This window comes from Anabrus simplex, chromosome 1 (assembly GCF_040414725.1).
Source record: "Anabrus simplex isolate iqAnaSimp1 chromosome 1, ASM4041472v1, whole genome shotgun sequence".
NCBI classification, from domain to species: Eukaryota; Metazoa; Arthropoda; class Insecta; order Orthoptera; family Tettigoniidae; genus Anabrus; species Anabrus simplex.
In genome coordinates this window covers 1451060448-1451079134 of record NC_090265.1, presented here as the reverse complement: position 1 = coordinate 1451079134, position 18687 = coordinate 1451060448, and the positions used below count along the sequence as shown (strand labels likewise).

At 42.4% G+C, this 18687-nt stretch overlaps 1 protein-coding gene across 1 annotated transcript in view; it reads right to left on the bottom strand.

The window, feature by feature from the left end:
- The window catches only part of LOC136879403 (probable cytochrome P450 6a13), a 130934-nt gene that overhangs the window by 17948 nt on the left and 94299 nt on the right, over positions 1–18687 (bottom strand). Inside the window, exon 4 of the mRNA XM_067153222.2 lies at positions 3641–3892. Coding sequence (XP_067009323.2) covers positions 3641–3892 — 252 coding nt within the window. The remainder of the gene's footprint in view (positions 1–3640; positions 3893–18687) is intronic.

Genomic DNA, 18687 nt, shown 5'->3' with positions numbered 1-18687 from the left:
ATATAAATGTATTGCCAAATTTCATTCCTTTATGTCTAGTAGTTTTGGCTTGGTGATGATGAATCAGTCAGTTAGTCAGTCAGGACATGTTATTATATATATAATTGATAGGAGCATTCAATTACGCTACGATAAAACAATTTAATATCACCAGTTTGTTAAAAATGTTCGTATTAAAATAAAAGTGCAAGTAATAGTAATAGATGAATACCCTTCACTGTCTCTGTGTATCAACACAACTTGCATATTCTCATTATTGGCACTTGTTATATCACATGGATACTGTACCTTTATAATACTGTGATCACTGACACTAACACCCGGTTCAAAGGTATATTCACTCGAGCACCACACGCTTGTTGTTCCAGAACATAAATTCTGGAATGTCTGAGATACAGTACCCCATAGCTTTCATCAACATATACAGTAATACCAAGCCGCCACAAGTGATCAAATACACAAGTGCCTAAGCACTCTACAGTTGTAGGTTAGTACCACACTTCACATTTCACAAACATTATAAGACCACGTTCTACCAAAGTTACATCTCCTCTTCATACCAAAGTTTGAAGTCAAGTCCTCCGCTGTTTTCACACATGCTTATATAGACCTCAGCTTCCCTCTACTCTTTCATGATGCTTCTAGATTTATGTTGGCCATCCAATCACGAGTGTAAGATCCTCTTCTCATTCGAAAGCCACGCCACGAACAACTTCCGTGTCACAAGACAATAACAAGGCCTGCTCATCGGACTCTGGGATGTCTGCATGACTCACGCAAACTTTCCGAGTTGTAACTAGCACTGTTTTCCCATCCGTTTGTACAAAACAAATTACTCATATCACATATAGAGACTTTCCAGCTTAACATATTAAGAACAAAATATACAACTGAAATCATAATAATAATAACAATAATATTAATAAATAGAACAATGGCAATAATAATACCTCCTACTTCTGAATACAGTGCGAGGGTGTGGTATATGTACTATCACAATATGAATATTAATAATCTATAATCATCCGAAATTGCAGGTAAAGGGGCATTAGAGCTCTCCAAAGGATTCTTCAAATTTTGGTAATAACAGTAATAATAGTAATGATAATAACACTGGTAGAGCATTGAACCTTTATCTCAGGTTGCGTACATATGCTGGAAATCTGGTATCCTGTTGACTGGAGCTTACATGACACCCCTTAAAAAACGACAGAAATTGATAGGAGCATTCAATTAGGCTACGGTAAAGGAATTTAACATGACTAGTTTGTTAATAATGTTCGTATTAAAATAAAATTGCAAGTAATAATAATACAGTAATAATCATGCATAATTTGGCTGGTTCTTACCACTGCAGTAATAGAGTAGACTGTACATCCATCGACACTGCGCCGAATATTGGGCAACGGGAAATAACCTGACTCCCTAAAGGAGCCAACCTCTTAGGGCGGATGAGCTCCTTTAGAACGGTGATGGATTCTAAGTGGAAGAAATGCCACTGCAAAATATCAGATAGAGTCTGTACTCTACGTTAGCGGCGACTACCAACAGTGTCTGCAGCCTATGTAAAGGGTGTCTGAACTGTACTCTGGAATTCACAATTCCACTTTCAACAACGAAATCAAGACATTCATTTTCATCCTTTGAAGTTGAAGTAATTATGCAATAATGGGAACTTCTCGAAGAACTACTCCAGGAGGCAGCCTGAAAAGAAAATCGTCGCCTTGGGGAGACTTCTGGTAACCTCCCTATCAAAGTTCAAACCCAAAACAAGTATTTTCTTGGCACATTAACGGTAAACACCCTTTTGAAAGTGGGAAAAACTGTAACAGTTAACCAAAACTTTAGATGAACAGAGCACTGCAGGAAAGTAAGTTCACTGATAAAAATAAAAATATAATCTGAAAACTACCGCATCTTCAAAAACAAGCAGGCGAACAGTCACATTTGTGGTATTCCACATCTAGTAACAGCATTGCCGTGAACTGCGCATCCTAAACTCTGTAAATAATTTGTATTCTCCTTCGCAAAGATTATGCCTTCTAAAAATACGCTCAGCGAACAAAAAATATGCTTTGATTATCCCGCTCTTCTAAATGATGATAAGAAGAATACTGATAAATGCAGACGATTCTCCGAAAATTTTAGAAAATGAAATCTGCAAACTACCTGAAGGAATCATCAAATACTTTAGGAGAAATCAACGCAAAAATTGGATAGAAAAGGCGTTTTGTAAAGTCATAGGAGAATATCCTGCGCACAGAAGAACAAACAGAAATAGAGAAAGACTGATGCATTTGTGTAAAGCATTAAAAATTAATGTCGACACGTTTTATGACGCTTCCTAAAAAAGAAAGAACTTGGAGATCACCAAGCCCTAATTTAGAAGAATTTCAAGTTGATCATGTTGGAATTTTCAAAATAACCTTGATAGAAATAATGAACGTCAAGGTGAAGAAGGGAGAAAACATTGAAATAGATCATTCCTTGACAGTAATTAAAGTGAAATATATTCCTCAAAGCAAAATTAGCGCCAAAATAACAGAGGCAGCTAAGGATTTAGAACCAGTGACAAAGAGAAAGAAGCACAGATGTTGAAAACAGGAATGTGAAGATGTGATGAATGACAAGACTGCAATCGTAGAAAAGGTGGTAATTCTACAAAGAAAGATGATGATATTGAAAACTACAAAAAATAAATAAGGCTAACAGCAAAAATTGTAAGGTCTACCAAGGGAAAGTTTGAAAAATATTTTCTGAACGAAAGTGAAGATAATTTTTAAAAAAATAATCGGAATTTCTACAAAACATTCAAAATATATTCATTGGGATACCAACAATATAGTTTATGCTCTAAAAAAGAAAACGCATTACTTGACAGTAATTAAAGTACAATTTAATACGTATACTTATTCTATCAATCATGATAGTACATTACACATTACTGTATATTAATGATTATGATGAAATATGCTTACTTTTCCCTTGCAGCCATGTCTTAAAAAAAGACCAGGTTTACACAACAATTAGGTACTTTCCGGTATGCCATCAACAACAACTGTTGGATTTGATATGAAGGTTGTATCTTGTTGAAACCATTTCATGTGACAAACCTTGAAAAAATTAAATACAGTATCCTACCCACAGCAAAATATAAGGTTTTGACCCAATAAATGATCAGTGGGATCAAATGGGTTAGAAACGTCATCATTGGCTTCTATAGCAGTTTGAAAGGCGCCAGGTTACTGCATATTTCATTAACAATAATGCACCCCTCTTAATGTATCTTCAATATTTCTACCTGTACTGGAAACAGTGTATATTGGTGGAAATAGGTCATTTCCGTAAGTAGAAACTTGGAAACAATATTGGATCTTATTTAAATGTAAAATGCTATTGGTCTTACGCCCCACTAACTTCTTTTACAGTTATCGGAGGAGCCGAGGGCATAGGAAAGGTATCAGGCATGAGTTATTTTGCGTACCAGTGAATTCACCAATACGGCGCTGGTTTCTTTGAGCACCTTCAAATACTACTAGATTGATCCAACATCGAATTCACCATCATAGGGTTAGAACTACTTTGTTGTGTAATATTTTCTCTTTGGGGACCAAACTTAAACGATTTCAACCACACTTACCGATACACATCCTGGGCCCCTCGCCGAATGGCAGGTAGACGTAGTGATGTCTCTTGGCCTTATTATTTTCCGAAAAGCGCTCGGGATCAAACTTCTCCGGGTCTGGGAAGTACTGAGGATCGTGATGGAGACCGAACACTGGAATAATAACTCTTGTTCCCTTGTCCAGGTGAACATCAGTACCAGGAATGTCGTAGGGAGTAGTGCACTCCCTCTGCAGAAAGCCTATAGCAGGATACTTCCTACTGACTTCTGAAATATGAAAGGAATCGGATCACCACTAGTACACATATTTATGAATAAATAAATGGCTTAATTTCCATAAGTGATGAAAATGGGGCGCACATTCTAGGCGAAGGGACACTTGTGTAAGAACTACATTTTGTTTAACAAGCACATTGTCTTTAAAATAAATACACCTTTTATTTTTTTATTTTACATATTATACTGTGCAACTTTTTGATGTGATAAGCCAAATATTTCAGTTTATTTGTCAAGCTAGGGTCACATCAAATAACATACCGTGTGGTAAGCTGCCCCTATTCACTTAGGTTTGTACAACCCGCAGATTATAGCCTAATCTAAAAACACTGACCTTGGGAGGATATGGGAGCGGTCAGGTGGCACTGTTGTTGATGTATAGTGTGCATTTGACGAGCACCCAGTTGGGAGCGTTGTTTCTAAATGGCGTTGAAGTGAAGAGTGTCGATTTTATCACTCTAAAGCATGTTTTCAAAGTGTGATCAGCGTTCGTGGATTAAAATCGAGGTTGTCCTTGGCAAAAATGCATCAGAATGTTATCGAGGATTACGTGAAGCCTGTGGCGAGGATGCGTTACCGTGTAGGACGGTTGCACAATGGTTTCGAGACGTTCCGTGCCGGTCGGAATGAGACTGCGGATTTGGACTGGATCTGGATTTGGATCTGGCCGTCCATTCCTCGACATAAGATTGACATTGTGAGTGGTCTCGTCTCCGTAGACCGTCGATCCGTCCCTGGATATCTGTATGTTCCGCTCCTCTGTCGGTCTGTAGAGTGTCTGCTACTGTTGTGTATTGTATGTTTTTAAAGACGGTTATTGGTGTAAATTCAGTTTATGTTTTAGTGAACAGTATATGTGTGGGACGTTTGGTTACCCATATAGTGGGTGACCACGTCCAATGTTGCTTAACTATGTGGTTGTGTTTTCCAGTATAAGTATGTGTTGAGTGTAAGTGTGTTGTGTATTGTTGTGTGTAAGTGATCAGGGGGTCGAGAATTTAATTTAGAGACGACTGACACAGCGGTAACGTGTGTGTCTGTTGTGGTAGCCCTGGGTGGTCACCCATCCAGGAACTGGCCATGCACGGTTGCGTTTAGACCATTATCCGTAGAGATTGGTCTCAGTCATCAAGCGGTGTGCCACATACTGACAAAATGTCTTAACATGAGAAAAATTACACCCCGACTCACCGACGTACAGTAAAAGCACTGGCTGGCATCCGCCTGTACAGATACCGCAACGAAGGACGCGCATTTCTGCAACATATTGTCGCCATTTATGAGACATGGGCACGAGCCTACGAGCCTGAAGTAAAGCGTCAAAAGAATGAAAGGCTTCCTCCTGTTTTCGAAGTTTAATGAACTCCTCCGAGGCCGCCGATTTCTTGACGTGGCATCTGTACTCCGCGCAATAGGACGACGATCCCCAAGGACTTCCCGACATTTCGCGAGAGGTAATAAACTTTTCGAGTGACTACAATGAAGGGAAGTAATGTAATTGTACTTGTTAGTTCACTGAATATTGCCAAGACTTTATGTACAGCCCTCGTATGTGTAAATATTCCCGATACGATCTTTCCATTACAAATACAATAAATCCGAAGTAGGAAGAAATGTCCCTTAAAAAGGTGCACTGTAAGCACACGGGCTGGATAACGCCACGCGCTGTTTAGAAGCTCGCTCTGAATCTTGAAATTGAACAGGTCGGACGTGTACTTAAGATCGTCACCAGAAAAACGTGAACATTGAGCATTTCTGTAGGCAGGAAAAATAACCTTAAGCATTGAATACGATCTTAACCAGCAGGGATTTTTCCGTAAGGGAATTATCAACGGTTAATTATCATAAATTAAGACGTATAGCTGTATGAAGTGCCGAGCCATTTGATATTCAAGCAGTGTTAAATTTTATAATGAAGTTGCGAGTCAAGCTAGAACTTGTAAATAATAGATTCCAATGGAAAATAGGCTACAGATTGAACTGTTACGTGAATGGAATCTTGAAAGGGATTATTTTATTTTGATTCTTTAAATTGTGTCAATATTGATACTGTATGTTATTATGCTCAGTGTATTTCGGACTGTGCGAGACACGAATTTACCAATTGTGCCGTGAATCAGATTGTGTCGGGATAATGTACGTCAGAAGAAGAACCGTGGAGCAGAGCCCTAAGGACGGTCATATATCCAACGTCATGATGGAGTGAGCACAGCATCAATGGGCCGACCCGATGGCTGAAATGGTGCATTGCTGAATCATGGTCCGACGGGGATAAGGATAATAATAATTTCGTGTGGCTATTTCTAGCCGGATGCAACCCTTGTAAGGCAGACCCTCCGATGAGGGTGGGCGGCATCTGCCATTTGTAGGTAACTGCGTGTTATTGTGGTGGAGGATAGTGTTGTGTGTGGTGTGTGAGTTGCAGGGATGTTGGGGACAGCACAAACACCCAGTCCCCGAGCCACTGGAATTAACCAATGAAGGTTAAAATCCCCGACCCGGCCGGGAATCGAACCCGCGACCCTCTGAACCGAAGGCCAGTACGCTGACCATTCAGCCAACGAGTCGGACAGGGGATAAGGATGAGTACAACTTATTTTATTTAATCTCACAGTACATGCACGCCTAGCTGCCTGAATGAAATTGTACATAGTAATTTCTTGCATGTAATAATTAGATTTGTTGAGTTAATTATGTAGCAATGGTCAGCTAGATTAGCATATCTAAGCTGTAGTACTAATGCCTTTGGGGTGTTTATTTTTTGTGTGGGCCGATGACCTCGATAAGAGGCCCCTTTAAACAAGAAGCAACAACACGCATATTTTTTTGTGTATAATTTTCTAGTGACAATGTTAATTTGACCTTCGGAATACATTCTTAAGCGTGTGGTGAAATAATCTTCTTACAATAATAGATTAGTGTTGTGCTAATGTTTATAAAGACTTGATGGCATTAAGTACATTTTCTTTTTGCTAGTGGCTTTACGTCGCGCTGACAAAGATAGGCCTTATGGCGACGATGGGAGAGGAAAGACGTAGGAGTTGGGAGGAAGCGGCCGTGGCCTTAATTAAGGTACAGCCCCAGCATTTTCCTGGTGTGAAAATGGGAGGGCTGCCGACAGTGGGATTCGAACCCACTATCTCCCGGATACAAGCTCACAGCCGCCGCTAATCGCACGGCCAACTCGCCCGGGTTAAGTACATTTAAGGTAGTTTGTGGGAGCTTGTTAGCAATATGGCATATTGCATAATTATTAACGTTCTTCGGGAAAGATTCATCAGTGTTGTGCTACGAACTCAAACCAGTGACGATCAGTGAATATTACATTTTATATTTAAAATCATCGTACGAAGATAATTGATTTGATTTTGGTCATGATAGCGACTTGTGCCGTGAAGAAGTTCATGTTCTTCGACGTTTCCTTATTGAGTTAATGTTGTGCTTTGTTGTGATATGATATTTAAACATTCAGAACGTTAGTGAGAGGAAGAAAACCAGTGATAAATATTAAATGATATATTACGAAAGTGATAATTGAAGGCAAGAGATTGTGTATTCTTGAGTATAGATTGTGAGGAGATTGTTGTGAGATTTGAACCAGTGAATGTTACGAGTCCGAAAGAGGCCATATTATATAAGGTATTTGGAAGAAGACTGAATGAGCTAGCCTTGTCATGAAGATAGCGTGCAGAACTGACATATATAGCCTACATATTACGCCAGGGAGTGGAAAATAAGATATGTTTATTTTTCAAGTTAAGTCTCCTCGTCGCTGCGTTCGAATGTGAAAGATTATATCCTGTTGAGCAAGGGTAATCGAAGACTAATTACGATGTTAATTTATACAATTCCAATTGATTAAGTAGAACCACAGCACAAGGTTATTTGAATATTTAATGTCATTTGAATGTCACTTTGGTTAAGAGTCAGAAAATTTCAGGTATACAGTAATTGGATGTCTTGAGGGACATCGCTTCGATTCTCGACCGGGTCGATGGACTTGGGTTTTCACTGATGGTTGTCACCCGGGATATGTGTTGTTATGTTTCTTATATGTGTCCTTGACAACGCAAAATCTGTTTTGTGCTTGTTGTCATTTATTGATTGTGGACTCAGTTCCATACGGTTGCCATGTTTTGAGGCAGGGGTTCCATTCCCACTTCAGCAAAGCCAGTGTAGTTGTAAGTTTCGGAGAGATTTGTGTTTGTTTATATTCCGTAGGGCCCTCCGCTACAGATTTATTATTAGTGATTTATTAACGTATAATTTCCATGTTGGTGAAATTTAGTAATGAGACAGTTGGTTGTATTTGTTTGTGGGGTTAAATTTGTTTGATTAGATTTACTCATGTCTGTATTTAGATCAGATATACTTAATAGGTCCGTGTCCGGTTCGTGATGATAATTGTAGAGATGATTCAGCAAAAAGATGATGATATAATAAATTTGATGATTGAATAAATTTAATGAACATAATGATTTAATTGATTTGATTTAATAAAATGTAATTTAGTTATTTAATTGATGTAATTTAAAATAACTTGGAAAAGGTAACACAGGTCAACTTTAGTTTTGGAATAATAATAATAAGAAGAAGAAGAAGAGATTAAGAGAGAGTGTTGTCTCATTTGAGAGATTTAATGAGTGGGAATGAATTAAATTTTAAATAAGCCGACTCAACAAATTTAATAAATGAAACATTTGTGGTTATCGGAAAATGATACGCGGAAGATATAACCGACTTTTGTAATATTTTTTGAAAAATTAGTGGGTTTCATTTGACCTTGTGAGTTTTGACTTTCTTTAATTGTTGTTCATTTCATTTTTCTTTGTGCATTGCCAAAGTTTAAAATAAACTAGCTGTAGTACCCGGCGTTGCCCGGATAGTTTTTGAATGTTTACTTTTAATATTTGTATTACCAGTTAGTTGAGTGTGAAGTGAATGCTTATAGAATTCTTTTTGAGATGTTGATTTTACGACTTATCATGTAGTTTTATAGTTATTTATATGTATCTGACTTCAAGTTTTAGATTATTTAATTATCAAGTAAACACTAATCTCGGTCATTTTATACTATTTACTTTTAAGCCCTTCTCAGCTCCTGCCTCGATGGAGGCTGAACGTGGACTTAAACGCTATCCACAGCGTCACAGGTCGTATCAGCGACACATAAACAATGGATTTCGACATTAATATTGGTTATTTTCCTTATTTTTGCACGTCATCCCCTCTCATTCCCCAACACCAGCGGGGGCTAGGTGTATCTGACCTCCACAGTAATGTTTTCTATATAGTAAGTCATGTGTATACCAAGTTTGATTGAGAGATATGCTAAAACATACACACATCCTTAAACTCTGTCCCTTTGGACGTTTTCAATTTTTTGCCAGTTCTCATCCGCCTGCCGAGTAGGACTGAGCTTTATCTTAAACGGCATCCAGAGTGTTACAGTTCATCTCAGCGACCCCGAAAACTATGGATTAGACACAAATTTCGGTCATTTTGGTTAATATTTACATTTCTCCCCTACTTTAGAGGCTAGGAGTCTCTTACCCCTAGGGTATATTTCTCCAGACAGTAGGTCCAGTATACACACATGTGTCCATTCTCTCGGTCATTTTCGAAATTTTGTTTTTCACTTTTTCTCACCGCTATGCGAAAGGAGGCAGAATTTTGACTTCTAAAATAATTGGAGCGTTACTATTCATCTCAGCGACCCCGAAAAGAATGGATTCGACACTATTTTCGATTATTTCTACATCTCATCCCGTCGTAGGTGTGCTAGGGTTGTCATACCTCCACGCACTTTGTCTCCTGATAAAAAGTCATAAGTGACCAAGTTTGTTTGAAATTGTTCCCGTAGTCCCGAAACGTATGGATTCAACACTAATATCGGGCATTTTCAGTCTTAATTACATTTCGTACCCTTATCTAAGGCTTCAAGGGGTGTCTTTCCCCCTTAGTATTTTTTTCAGGTATTAGGTAATATTTCCATTAAGTTCTGCTGACAGTTATACTGGAACGTACAAAAACATCCTTAATCTCGGTCATTTGGATATTTTCTGTTCTTGACTCCTTCTCATCCGCCTGGCAATTGGGGATCAACTTGGACTTAAACGACAACCGGAGTGTCACTCCTCATTTAATCGACACCTAAAACCATGGATGTGACATTATTTTCGATTATTTTATATCTAACTCCCTTCCTAACCACTCACTACAAAAGGGGCCTTAATTTGGACTTTAAAAGTCCAGAGTGCCACTATTCACCTCAGCGACCCTAAAAACTGTGGATTCGACACTAATTACGATTATTTTTATATATCACCCCCTTGCCCCCCACCCTAAAGGGGGCTGAACTTGAAATTAAGAATTTCCCGGGATGTCACTGTTCATCTAAGCGACCCTGAAAAGTATGGATTCGACTCTATTTTCGTTTATTTTTATATATGACCCCCCTTCCCCCCCGCCTCTAATGGTTCCTGGGGTGTCTTATCCCCACGTGGTTTGTCTCCTGATACTAAAAATCCGGAGTGTCGCTATTCACTTTGGCGACCCCGAAAACTACGTATTCGACACAATTTTCGATTACATGTATATATCACTTGCCCCTCGCCCCAACGCCAAAGGGTCTGAACTTGGACTTTAAAAAATTGGAGTGTCACTATTCATCTCAGCAACCCGAAAAAGTATGTATTCCACACTACTTTGATGATTTTCATAACTTAAGCCCCCGCCCCCACCCCTAATGGTTCCTGGGGTGTCTTATTCCCACGTGGTTTGTCTCCCGATATTAAAATTCCGGAGTGTTACTATTCACCTCGGCGACCCCGAAAACTGTATATTTGACACTAAATACTATTATTTTTATATCTCACCCCCCTTGCTCCCCGCCCCAAAGGGGGATGAACTTGGACTTTAAAAAATCCCGGGGTGTCACTATTCATCTAACCGACCCCAAAAGGATGCATTCGACACTACATTCGATGATTTTTATATCGCACCCCTTCGCCTCCCGCCCCTATGGGTTCCAGGGGTGCCCTACCCCCACGTGGTTTGTCTCCTGATAATAAAAATCCGGAGTGTCAGTATTCATCTCAGCGACCCCGAAGAGTACTTGACATTCTTTTCGATTATTTTTATACATCACTCCCCCCTTGTCCCCCGCCCTAAAGGGGGCTGAACTTGGAATTTAAAAATTCCCGGGTTGTCACTATTCACCTAAGCGACCACGAAAAGTATGGACACGACACTATTTTCGATTATGTGTATATATCACTCCCCCCTCGCCCCCACCACAAAGGGGGCTGAACTTGGACTTTTAAAAATTCGGAGTAGAACTATTCATCTCAGCGACCCCGAAAAGTATGGATTCGACACTATTTTCGTATTTTTATATATGACCCCCCTCACCCCCCGCCCCTAAGGGTTCCTGGGGTGTCTTACCCCCACGTGGTTTTTCTCCTGATACCAAAAATCCGGAGCGTCGCTATTCACTTTGGCGACCCCGAAAACTATGTATTTGACACTATTTTCGATTATTTGTATATATCACTCCCCCCTCGTCCCCGCCCCAAAGGGGGCTGAACTTGGAACTTTTAAAAATATTGGAGTGTCACTATTCATCTCAGCGACCCCGAAAAGTGTGGATTCGACACTATTTTCGTTTATTTTTATTTATGACCCCCTCGCCCACCGCCCATAAGGGTTCCTGGCGTGTCTTACCCCCACGTGGTTTGTCTCCTGATACTGAAAATTCTGAGTGTCGCTATTCACTTTGGCGACCCCGAAAACTATGTATTCGACATAATTTTCGATTATTTGTATATATCACTCCCCCCTCGCCACCACCCCAAAGGGGCTGAACTTGGACTTTAAAAAAAATTGAAGTGTCACTATTCATCTCAGCGACCCCGAAAAGTATGGATTCGACACTATTTTCATTTATTTTTATATATGATCCCCCTCGCCCCCCCCCGCCCCCAGGGGTGTTAGGGATGTCTTACCCCCACGCGGTTTGTCTCCTGATACCAAAAATCCGGAGTGTCGCTATTCACTTTGGCGGCGCCGAAAACTATGTATTCGACACAATTTTCGATTATTTATATATATCACTCCCCCCTCGCCCCCACCCCAAAGGGGCTGAACTCGGACTTTAAAAAAATTGGAGTGTCACTATTCATCTCAGCAACCCCAAAAAGTATGTATTCGACACTACTTTGATGATTTTCATATCTCAAGCCCCCCGCCCCCCACCACTAATGGTTCCTGGGGTGTCTTATTCCCACGTGGTTTGTCTCCCGATGTTAAAATTCCGGAGTGTTACTATTCACCTCGGCGACCCCGAAAACTGTACATTTGACACTAAATACTATTATTTTTATATCTCACCCCGCTTGCTCCCCGCCCCAAAGGGGGATGAACTTGGACTTAAAAAAATCCCGGGGTGTCACTATTCATCTAACCGACCCCAATAGTATGCATTCGACACTACTTTCGATGATTTTATATCTCACCCCTTCGCCCCCCGCCCCTATGGGTTCTTGGGGTGCCCTACCCCCACGTGGTTTGTCTCCTGATAGTAAAAATCCGGAGTGTCAGTATTCATCTCAGCGACCCCGAAGAGTACTCGACATTCTTTTCGATTATTTTTATACATCACTCCCCCCTTGTCCCCCACCCTAAAGGGGGTTGCACTTAGAATTTAAAAATTCCCGGGATGTCACTATTCACCTAAGCGACCACGAAAAGTATGGACTCGACACTATTTTCGATTATGTGTATATATCACTCCCCCTCGCCCCCACCCCAAAGGGGGCTGAACTTGGACTTTTAAAAAATTCGGAGTGTAACTATTCATCTCAGCGACCCCGAAAAGTATGGGTTCGACACTATTTTCGTTTATTTTTATATATGAACCCCCTCGCCCCCCGCCCCTAAGGGTTCCTGGGGTGTCTTACCCAGACGTGGTTTGTCTCCTGATACCAAAAATCCGGAGTGTCGCTATTCACTTTGGCGACCCCGAAAACTATGTATTTGACACTATTTTCGATTATTTGTATATATCACTCCCCCCTCGCCCCCACCCTAAAAGGGGGCTGAACTCGGACTTTTAAAAAAATCGGAGTGTCACTATTCATCTCAGCGACCCCGAAAAGTGTGGATTCGACACTATTTTCGTTTATTTTTATTTATGACCCCCTCGCCCCCCGCCCCTAAGGGTTCCTGGCGTGTCTTACCCCCACGTGGTTTGTCTCCTGATATTGAAAATCCGGAGTGTCGCTATTCACTTTGGCGACCCCGAAAACTATGTATTCGACATTAGTTTCGATTATTTGTATATATCACTCCCCCCTCGCCCCCACCTCAAAGGGGGCTGAACTTGGACTTTAAAAAAATTGGAGTGCCACTATTTATCTCAGCGACCCCGAAAAGTCTGGATTCGACACTATTTTCATTTATTTTTATATATGACCCCCTCGCCCCCCGCCCCTAAGGGTTCCTGGGATGTCTTACCCCCACGTAGTTTGTCTCCTGATACCAAAAATCCAGGGTGTCGCTATTCACTTTGGCGACCCCGAAAACTATGTATTCGACATTATTTTCGATTATTTATATATATCACTCCCCCTCGCCCCCACCCCAAAGGGACTGAACTTGGACTTTTAAAAATATCGGAGTGTCACTATTCATCTCAGCGACCCCGAAAAGTGTGGATTCGACACTATTTTCGTTTATTTTTATTTATGACCCCCTCGCCCCCCGCCCCTAAGGGTTCCTGGCGTGTCTTACCCCCACGTGGTTTGTCTCCTGATATTGAAAATCCGGAGTGTCGCTATTCACTTTGGCGACCCCGAAAACTATGTATTCGACATTAGTTTCGATTATTTATATATATCACTCCCCCTCGCCCCCACCCCAAAGGGACTGAACTTGGACTTTTAAAAAATTCGGAGTGTAACTATTCATCTCAGCGACCCCGAAAAGTATGGGTTCGACACTATTTTCGTTTATTTTTATATATGAACCCCCTCGCCCCCCGCCCCTAAGGGTTCCTGGGGTGTCTTACCCAGACGTGGTTTGTCTCCTGATACCAAAAATCCGGAGTGTCGCTATTCACTTTGGCGACCCCGAAAACTATGTATTTGACACTATTTTCGATTATTTGTATATATCACTCCCCCCTCGCCCCCACCCTAAAAGGGGGCTGAACTCGGACTTTTAAAAAAATCGGAGTGTCACTATTCATCTCAGCGACCCCGAAAAGTGTGGATTCGACACTATTTTCGTTTATTTTTATTTATGACCCCCTCGCCCCCCGCCCCTAAGGGTTCCTGGCGTGTCTTACCCCCACGTGGTTTGTCTCCTGATATTGAAAATCCGGAGTGTCGCTATTCACTTTGGCGACCCCGAAAACTATGTATTTGACACTATTTTCGATTATTTGTATATATCACTCCCCCCTCGCCTCCACCCCAAAGGGGGCTGAACTTGGACTTTTAAAAATATCGGAGTGTCACTATTCATCTCAGCGACCCCGAAAAGTGTGGATTCGACACTATTTTCGTTTATTTTTATTTATGACCCCCTCACCCCCCGCCCATAAGGATTCCTGGCGTGTCTTACCCCCACGTGGTTTGTCTCCTGATACTGAAAATTCTGAGTGTCGCTATTCACTTTGGCGACCCCGAAAACTATGTATTCGACATTATTTTCGATTATTTGTATATATCACTCCCCCCTCGCCACCACCCCAAAGGGGCTGAACTTGGACTTTAAAAAAAATTGAAGTGTCACTATTCATCTCAGCGACCCCGAAAAGTATGGATTCGACACTATTTTCATTTATTTTTATATATGATCCCCCTCGCCCCCCCCCCCCGCCCCCAGGGGTGTTTGGGATGTCTTACCCCCACGCGGTTTGTCTCCTGATACCAAAAATCCGGAGTGCCGCTATTCACTTTGGCGGCCCCGAAAACTATGTATTCGACACAATTTTCGATTATTTATATATATCACTCCCCACTCGCCCCCACCCCAAGGGGGCTGAACTCGGACTTTTAAAAAATTGGAGTGTCACTATTCATCTCAGCGACCCCGAAAAGTATGGATTCGACACTATTTTCATTTATTTTTATATATGACCCCCCCTTGCCCCCGCCCCTAATGGTTCCTGGGGTGTCTTATCCCCACGTGGTTTGTCTCCTGTACTAAAAATCCGGAGTGTCGCTATTCACTTTGGCGACCCCGAAAACTACGTATTCGACACAATTTTCGATTACATGTATATATCACTTCCCCTTCGCCCCAACGCCAAAGGGTCTGAACTTGGACTTTAAAAAATTGGAGTGTCAATATTCATCTCAGCAACCCCAGAAAGTATGTATTCGACACTACTTTGATGATTTTCATATCTCAAGCCCCCCGCCCCCCACCCCTAATGGTTCCTGGGGTGTCTTATTCCCACGTGGTTTGTCTCCCGATATTAAAATTCCGGAGTGTTACTATTCACCTCGGCGACCCCGAAAACTGTACATTTGACACTAAATACTATTATTTTTATATCTCACCCCGCTTGCTCCCCGCCCCAAAGGGGGATGAACTTGGACTTTAAAAAATCCCGGGGTGTCACTATTCATCTAACCGACCCCAGTAGTATGCATTCGACACTACTTTCGATGATTTTATATCTCACCCCTTCGCCCCCCGCCCCTATGGGTTCTTGGGGTGCCCTACCCCCACGTGGTTTGTCTCCTGATAGTAAAAATCCGGAGTGTCAGTATTCATCTCAGCGACCCCGAAGAGTACTCGACATTCTTTTCGATTATTTTTATACATCACTCCCCCCTTGTCCCCCACCCTAAAGGGGGTTGAACTTAGAATTTAAAAATTCCCAGATGTCACTATTCACCTAAGCGACCACGAAAAGTATGGACTCGACACTATTTTCGATTATGTGTATATATCACTCCCCCCTCGCCCCCACCCCAAAGGGGCTGAACTTGGACTTTAAAAAATATGGAGTGTCACTATTCATCTCAGCGACCCCGAAAAGTCTGGATTCGACACTATTTACATTTATTTTTTTGTATATGACCCCCCGCGTACCCCGCGCCCCCCGCCCCTAAGGGTTCCTGGGGTGTTTTACCCCCACGTGGTTTGTTTCCTGATACCAAAAATCCGGAGTGTCGCTATTCACTTTGGCGACCCCGAAAACTATGTATTTGACACTATTTTCGATTATTTGTATATATCACTCCCCCCTCGCCTCCACCCCAAAGGGGGCTGAACTTGGACTTTTAAAAATATCGGAGTGTCACTATTAATCTCAGCGACCCCGAAAAGTGTGGATTCGACACTATTTTCGTTTATTTTTATTTATGACCCCCCTCGCCCCCCGCCCCTAAGGGTTCCTGGCGTGTCTTACCCCCACGTGGTTTGTCTCCTGATACTGAAAATCCGGAGTGTCGCTATTCACTTTGGCGACTCCGAAAACTATGTATTCGACATTATTTTCGATTATTTGTATATATCACTCCCCCCTCGCCCCCACCCCAAAGGGGGGCTGAACTTGGACTTTAAAAAAATTGGAGTGTCACTATTCATCTCAGCGACCCCGAAAATATGGATTCGACACTATTTTCATTTATTTTTATATATGACCCCCCTCGCCCCACGCCCCCTGGGGTGTTTGGGATGTCTTACCCCCACGCGGTTTGTCTCCTGATACCAAGTCATAAGTGTATCAAATTTGGTTGAAATCGCTCCAATGGTTTGGGAGGAGATGTGGTACAAACCCACCCACCCACCCACCCACCCACATACGTACAATTACTTTTATATATATATAGATAGATTAGTTTTGCAGGAAGTCCTCATTCATAATGTTTTTATTATTTTTATTTTGTTTATAAATTTAAGATTACTTTATTTTATTTTGAAATATCACCGGGGATCACCTCTAAACGACCCTGGGATTAATGCCGGTGCCCAATTTATAGGCTGGAAGGATAGAATACGTAATATATATTTAGTTGAATTTGGAAAAAGCGTGTCTGCAAATGTTTTACTCTGGAATCTATATGTGTTGGGGATAACATTTTTACGAACTAAATTTATTAGGAAGAATAGATTGGGAAAGGTGTCTCCTTATCAGAGGCATCCTTTCGTTGTTAAAGTTATCGTGTGAGAACTAGGACAACTTCCCCACCAGTTTTGAAACATTTGGAGGATAGTGCTGAATAGTGAAATACACTGACTGACAGAGTAAATGCAACACCAAGAAGGAGTGGTTCGAAAGGGATGAAAGTTGAGGAAAAAACAGAGACGGCACGGACGAATAATTGATGTTTATTTCAAACCGATATGCAGGTTACACAATGCGCACGGCATCGACTCAGTAGGATGTAGGACCACCGCGAGCGGCGATGCACGCAGAAACACGTCGAGGTACAGAGTCAATAAGAGTGCGGATGGTGTCCTGAGGGATGGTTCTCCATTCTCTGTCAACCATTTGCCACAGTTGGTCGTCCGTACGAGGCTGGGGCAGAGTTTGCAAACGGCGTCCAATGAGATCCCACACGTGTTCGATTGGTGAGAGATCCGGAGAGTACGCTGGCCACGGAAGCATCTGTACACCTCGTAGAGCCAGACTGGGAGATGCGAGCAGTGTGTGGGCGGGCATTATCCTGCTGAAACAGAGCATTGGGCAGCCCCGAAGGTACGGGAGTGCCACCGGCCGCAGCACATGCTGCACGTAGCGGTGGGCATTTAACGTGCCTTGAATACGCACTAGAGGTGACGTGGAATCATGCGCAATAGCGCCCCAAACCATGATGCCGCGTTGTCTAGCGGTAGGGCGCTCCACAGTTACTGCCGGATTTGACCTTTCTCCACGCCGACGCCACACTCGTCTGCGGTGACTATCACTGACAGAACAGAAGCGTGACTCATCGGAGAACACGACGTTCCGCCATTCCCTCATCCAAGTCGCTCTAGCCCGGCACAATGCCAAGCGTGCACGTCTATGCTGTGGAGTCAATGGTAGTCTTCTGAGCGGACGCCGGGAGTGCAGGCCTCCTTCAACCAATCGACGGGAAATTGTTCTGGTCGATATTGGAACAGCCAGGGTGTCTTGCACATGCTGAAGAATGGCGGTTGACGTGGCGTGCGGGGCTGCCACCGCTTGGCGGCGGATGCGCCGATCCTCGCGTGCTGACGTCACTCGGGCTGCGCCTGGACCCCTCGCACGTGCCACATGTCCCTGCGCCAACCATCTTCGCCACAGGCGCTGCACCGTGGACACATCCCTATAGGTATCGGCTGCGATTTGACGAAGCGACCAACCTGCCCTTCTCAGCCCGATCACCATACCCCTCGTAAAGTCGTCTGTCTGCTGGAAATGCCTCCGTTGACGGCGGCTTGGCATTCTTAGCTATACACGTGTCCTGTGGCACACGACAACACGTTCTACAATGACTGTCGGCTGAGAAATCACGGTACGAAGTGGGCCATTCGCCAACGCCGTGTCCCATTTATCGTTCGCTACGTGCGCAGCACAGCGGCGCATTTCACATCATGAGCATACATCAGTGACGTCAGTCTACCCTGCAATTGGCATAAAGTTCTGACCACTCCTTCTTGGTGTTGCATTTGCTCTGTCAGTCAGTGTATTTGAAGGATCCATAACGGGAGAACATCAGAGGATGCATATTATTTTATTCCATTTTATTATTAATACTACCTGATATAACTGAACACCGAGGAAACATAAGAATGCCTGTATG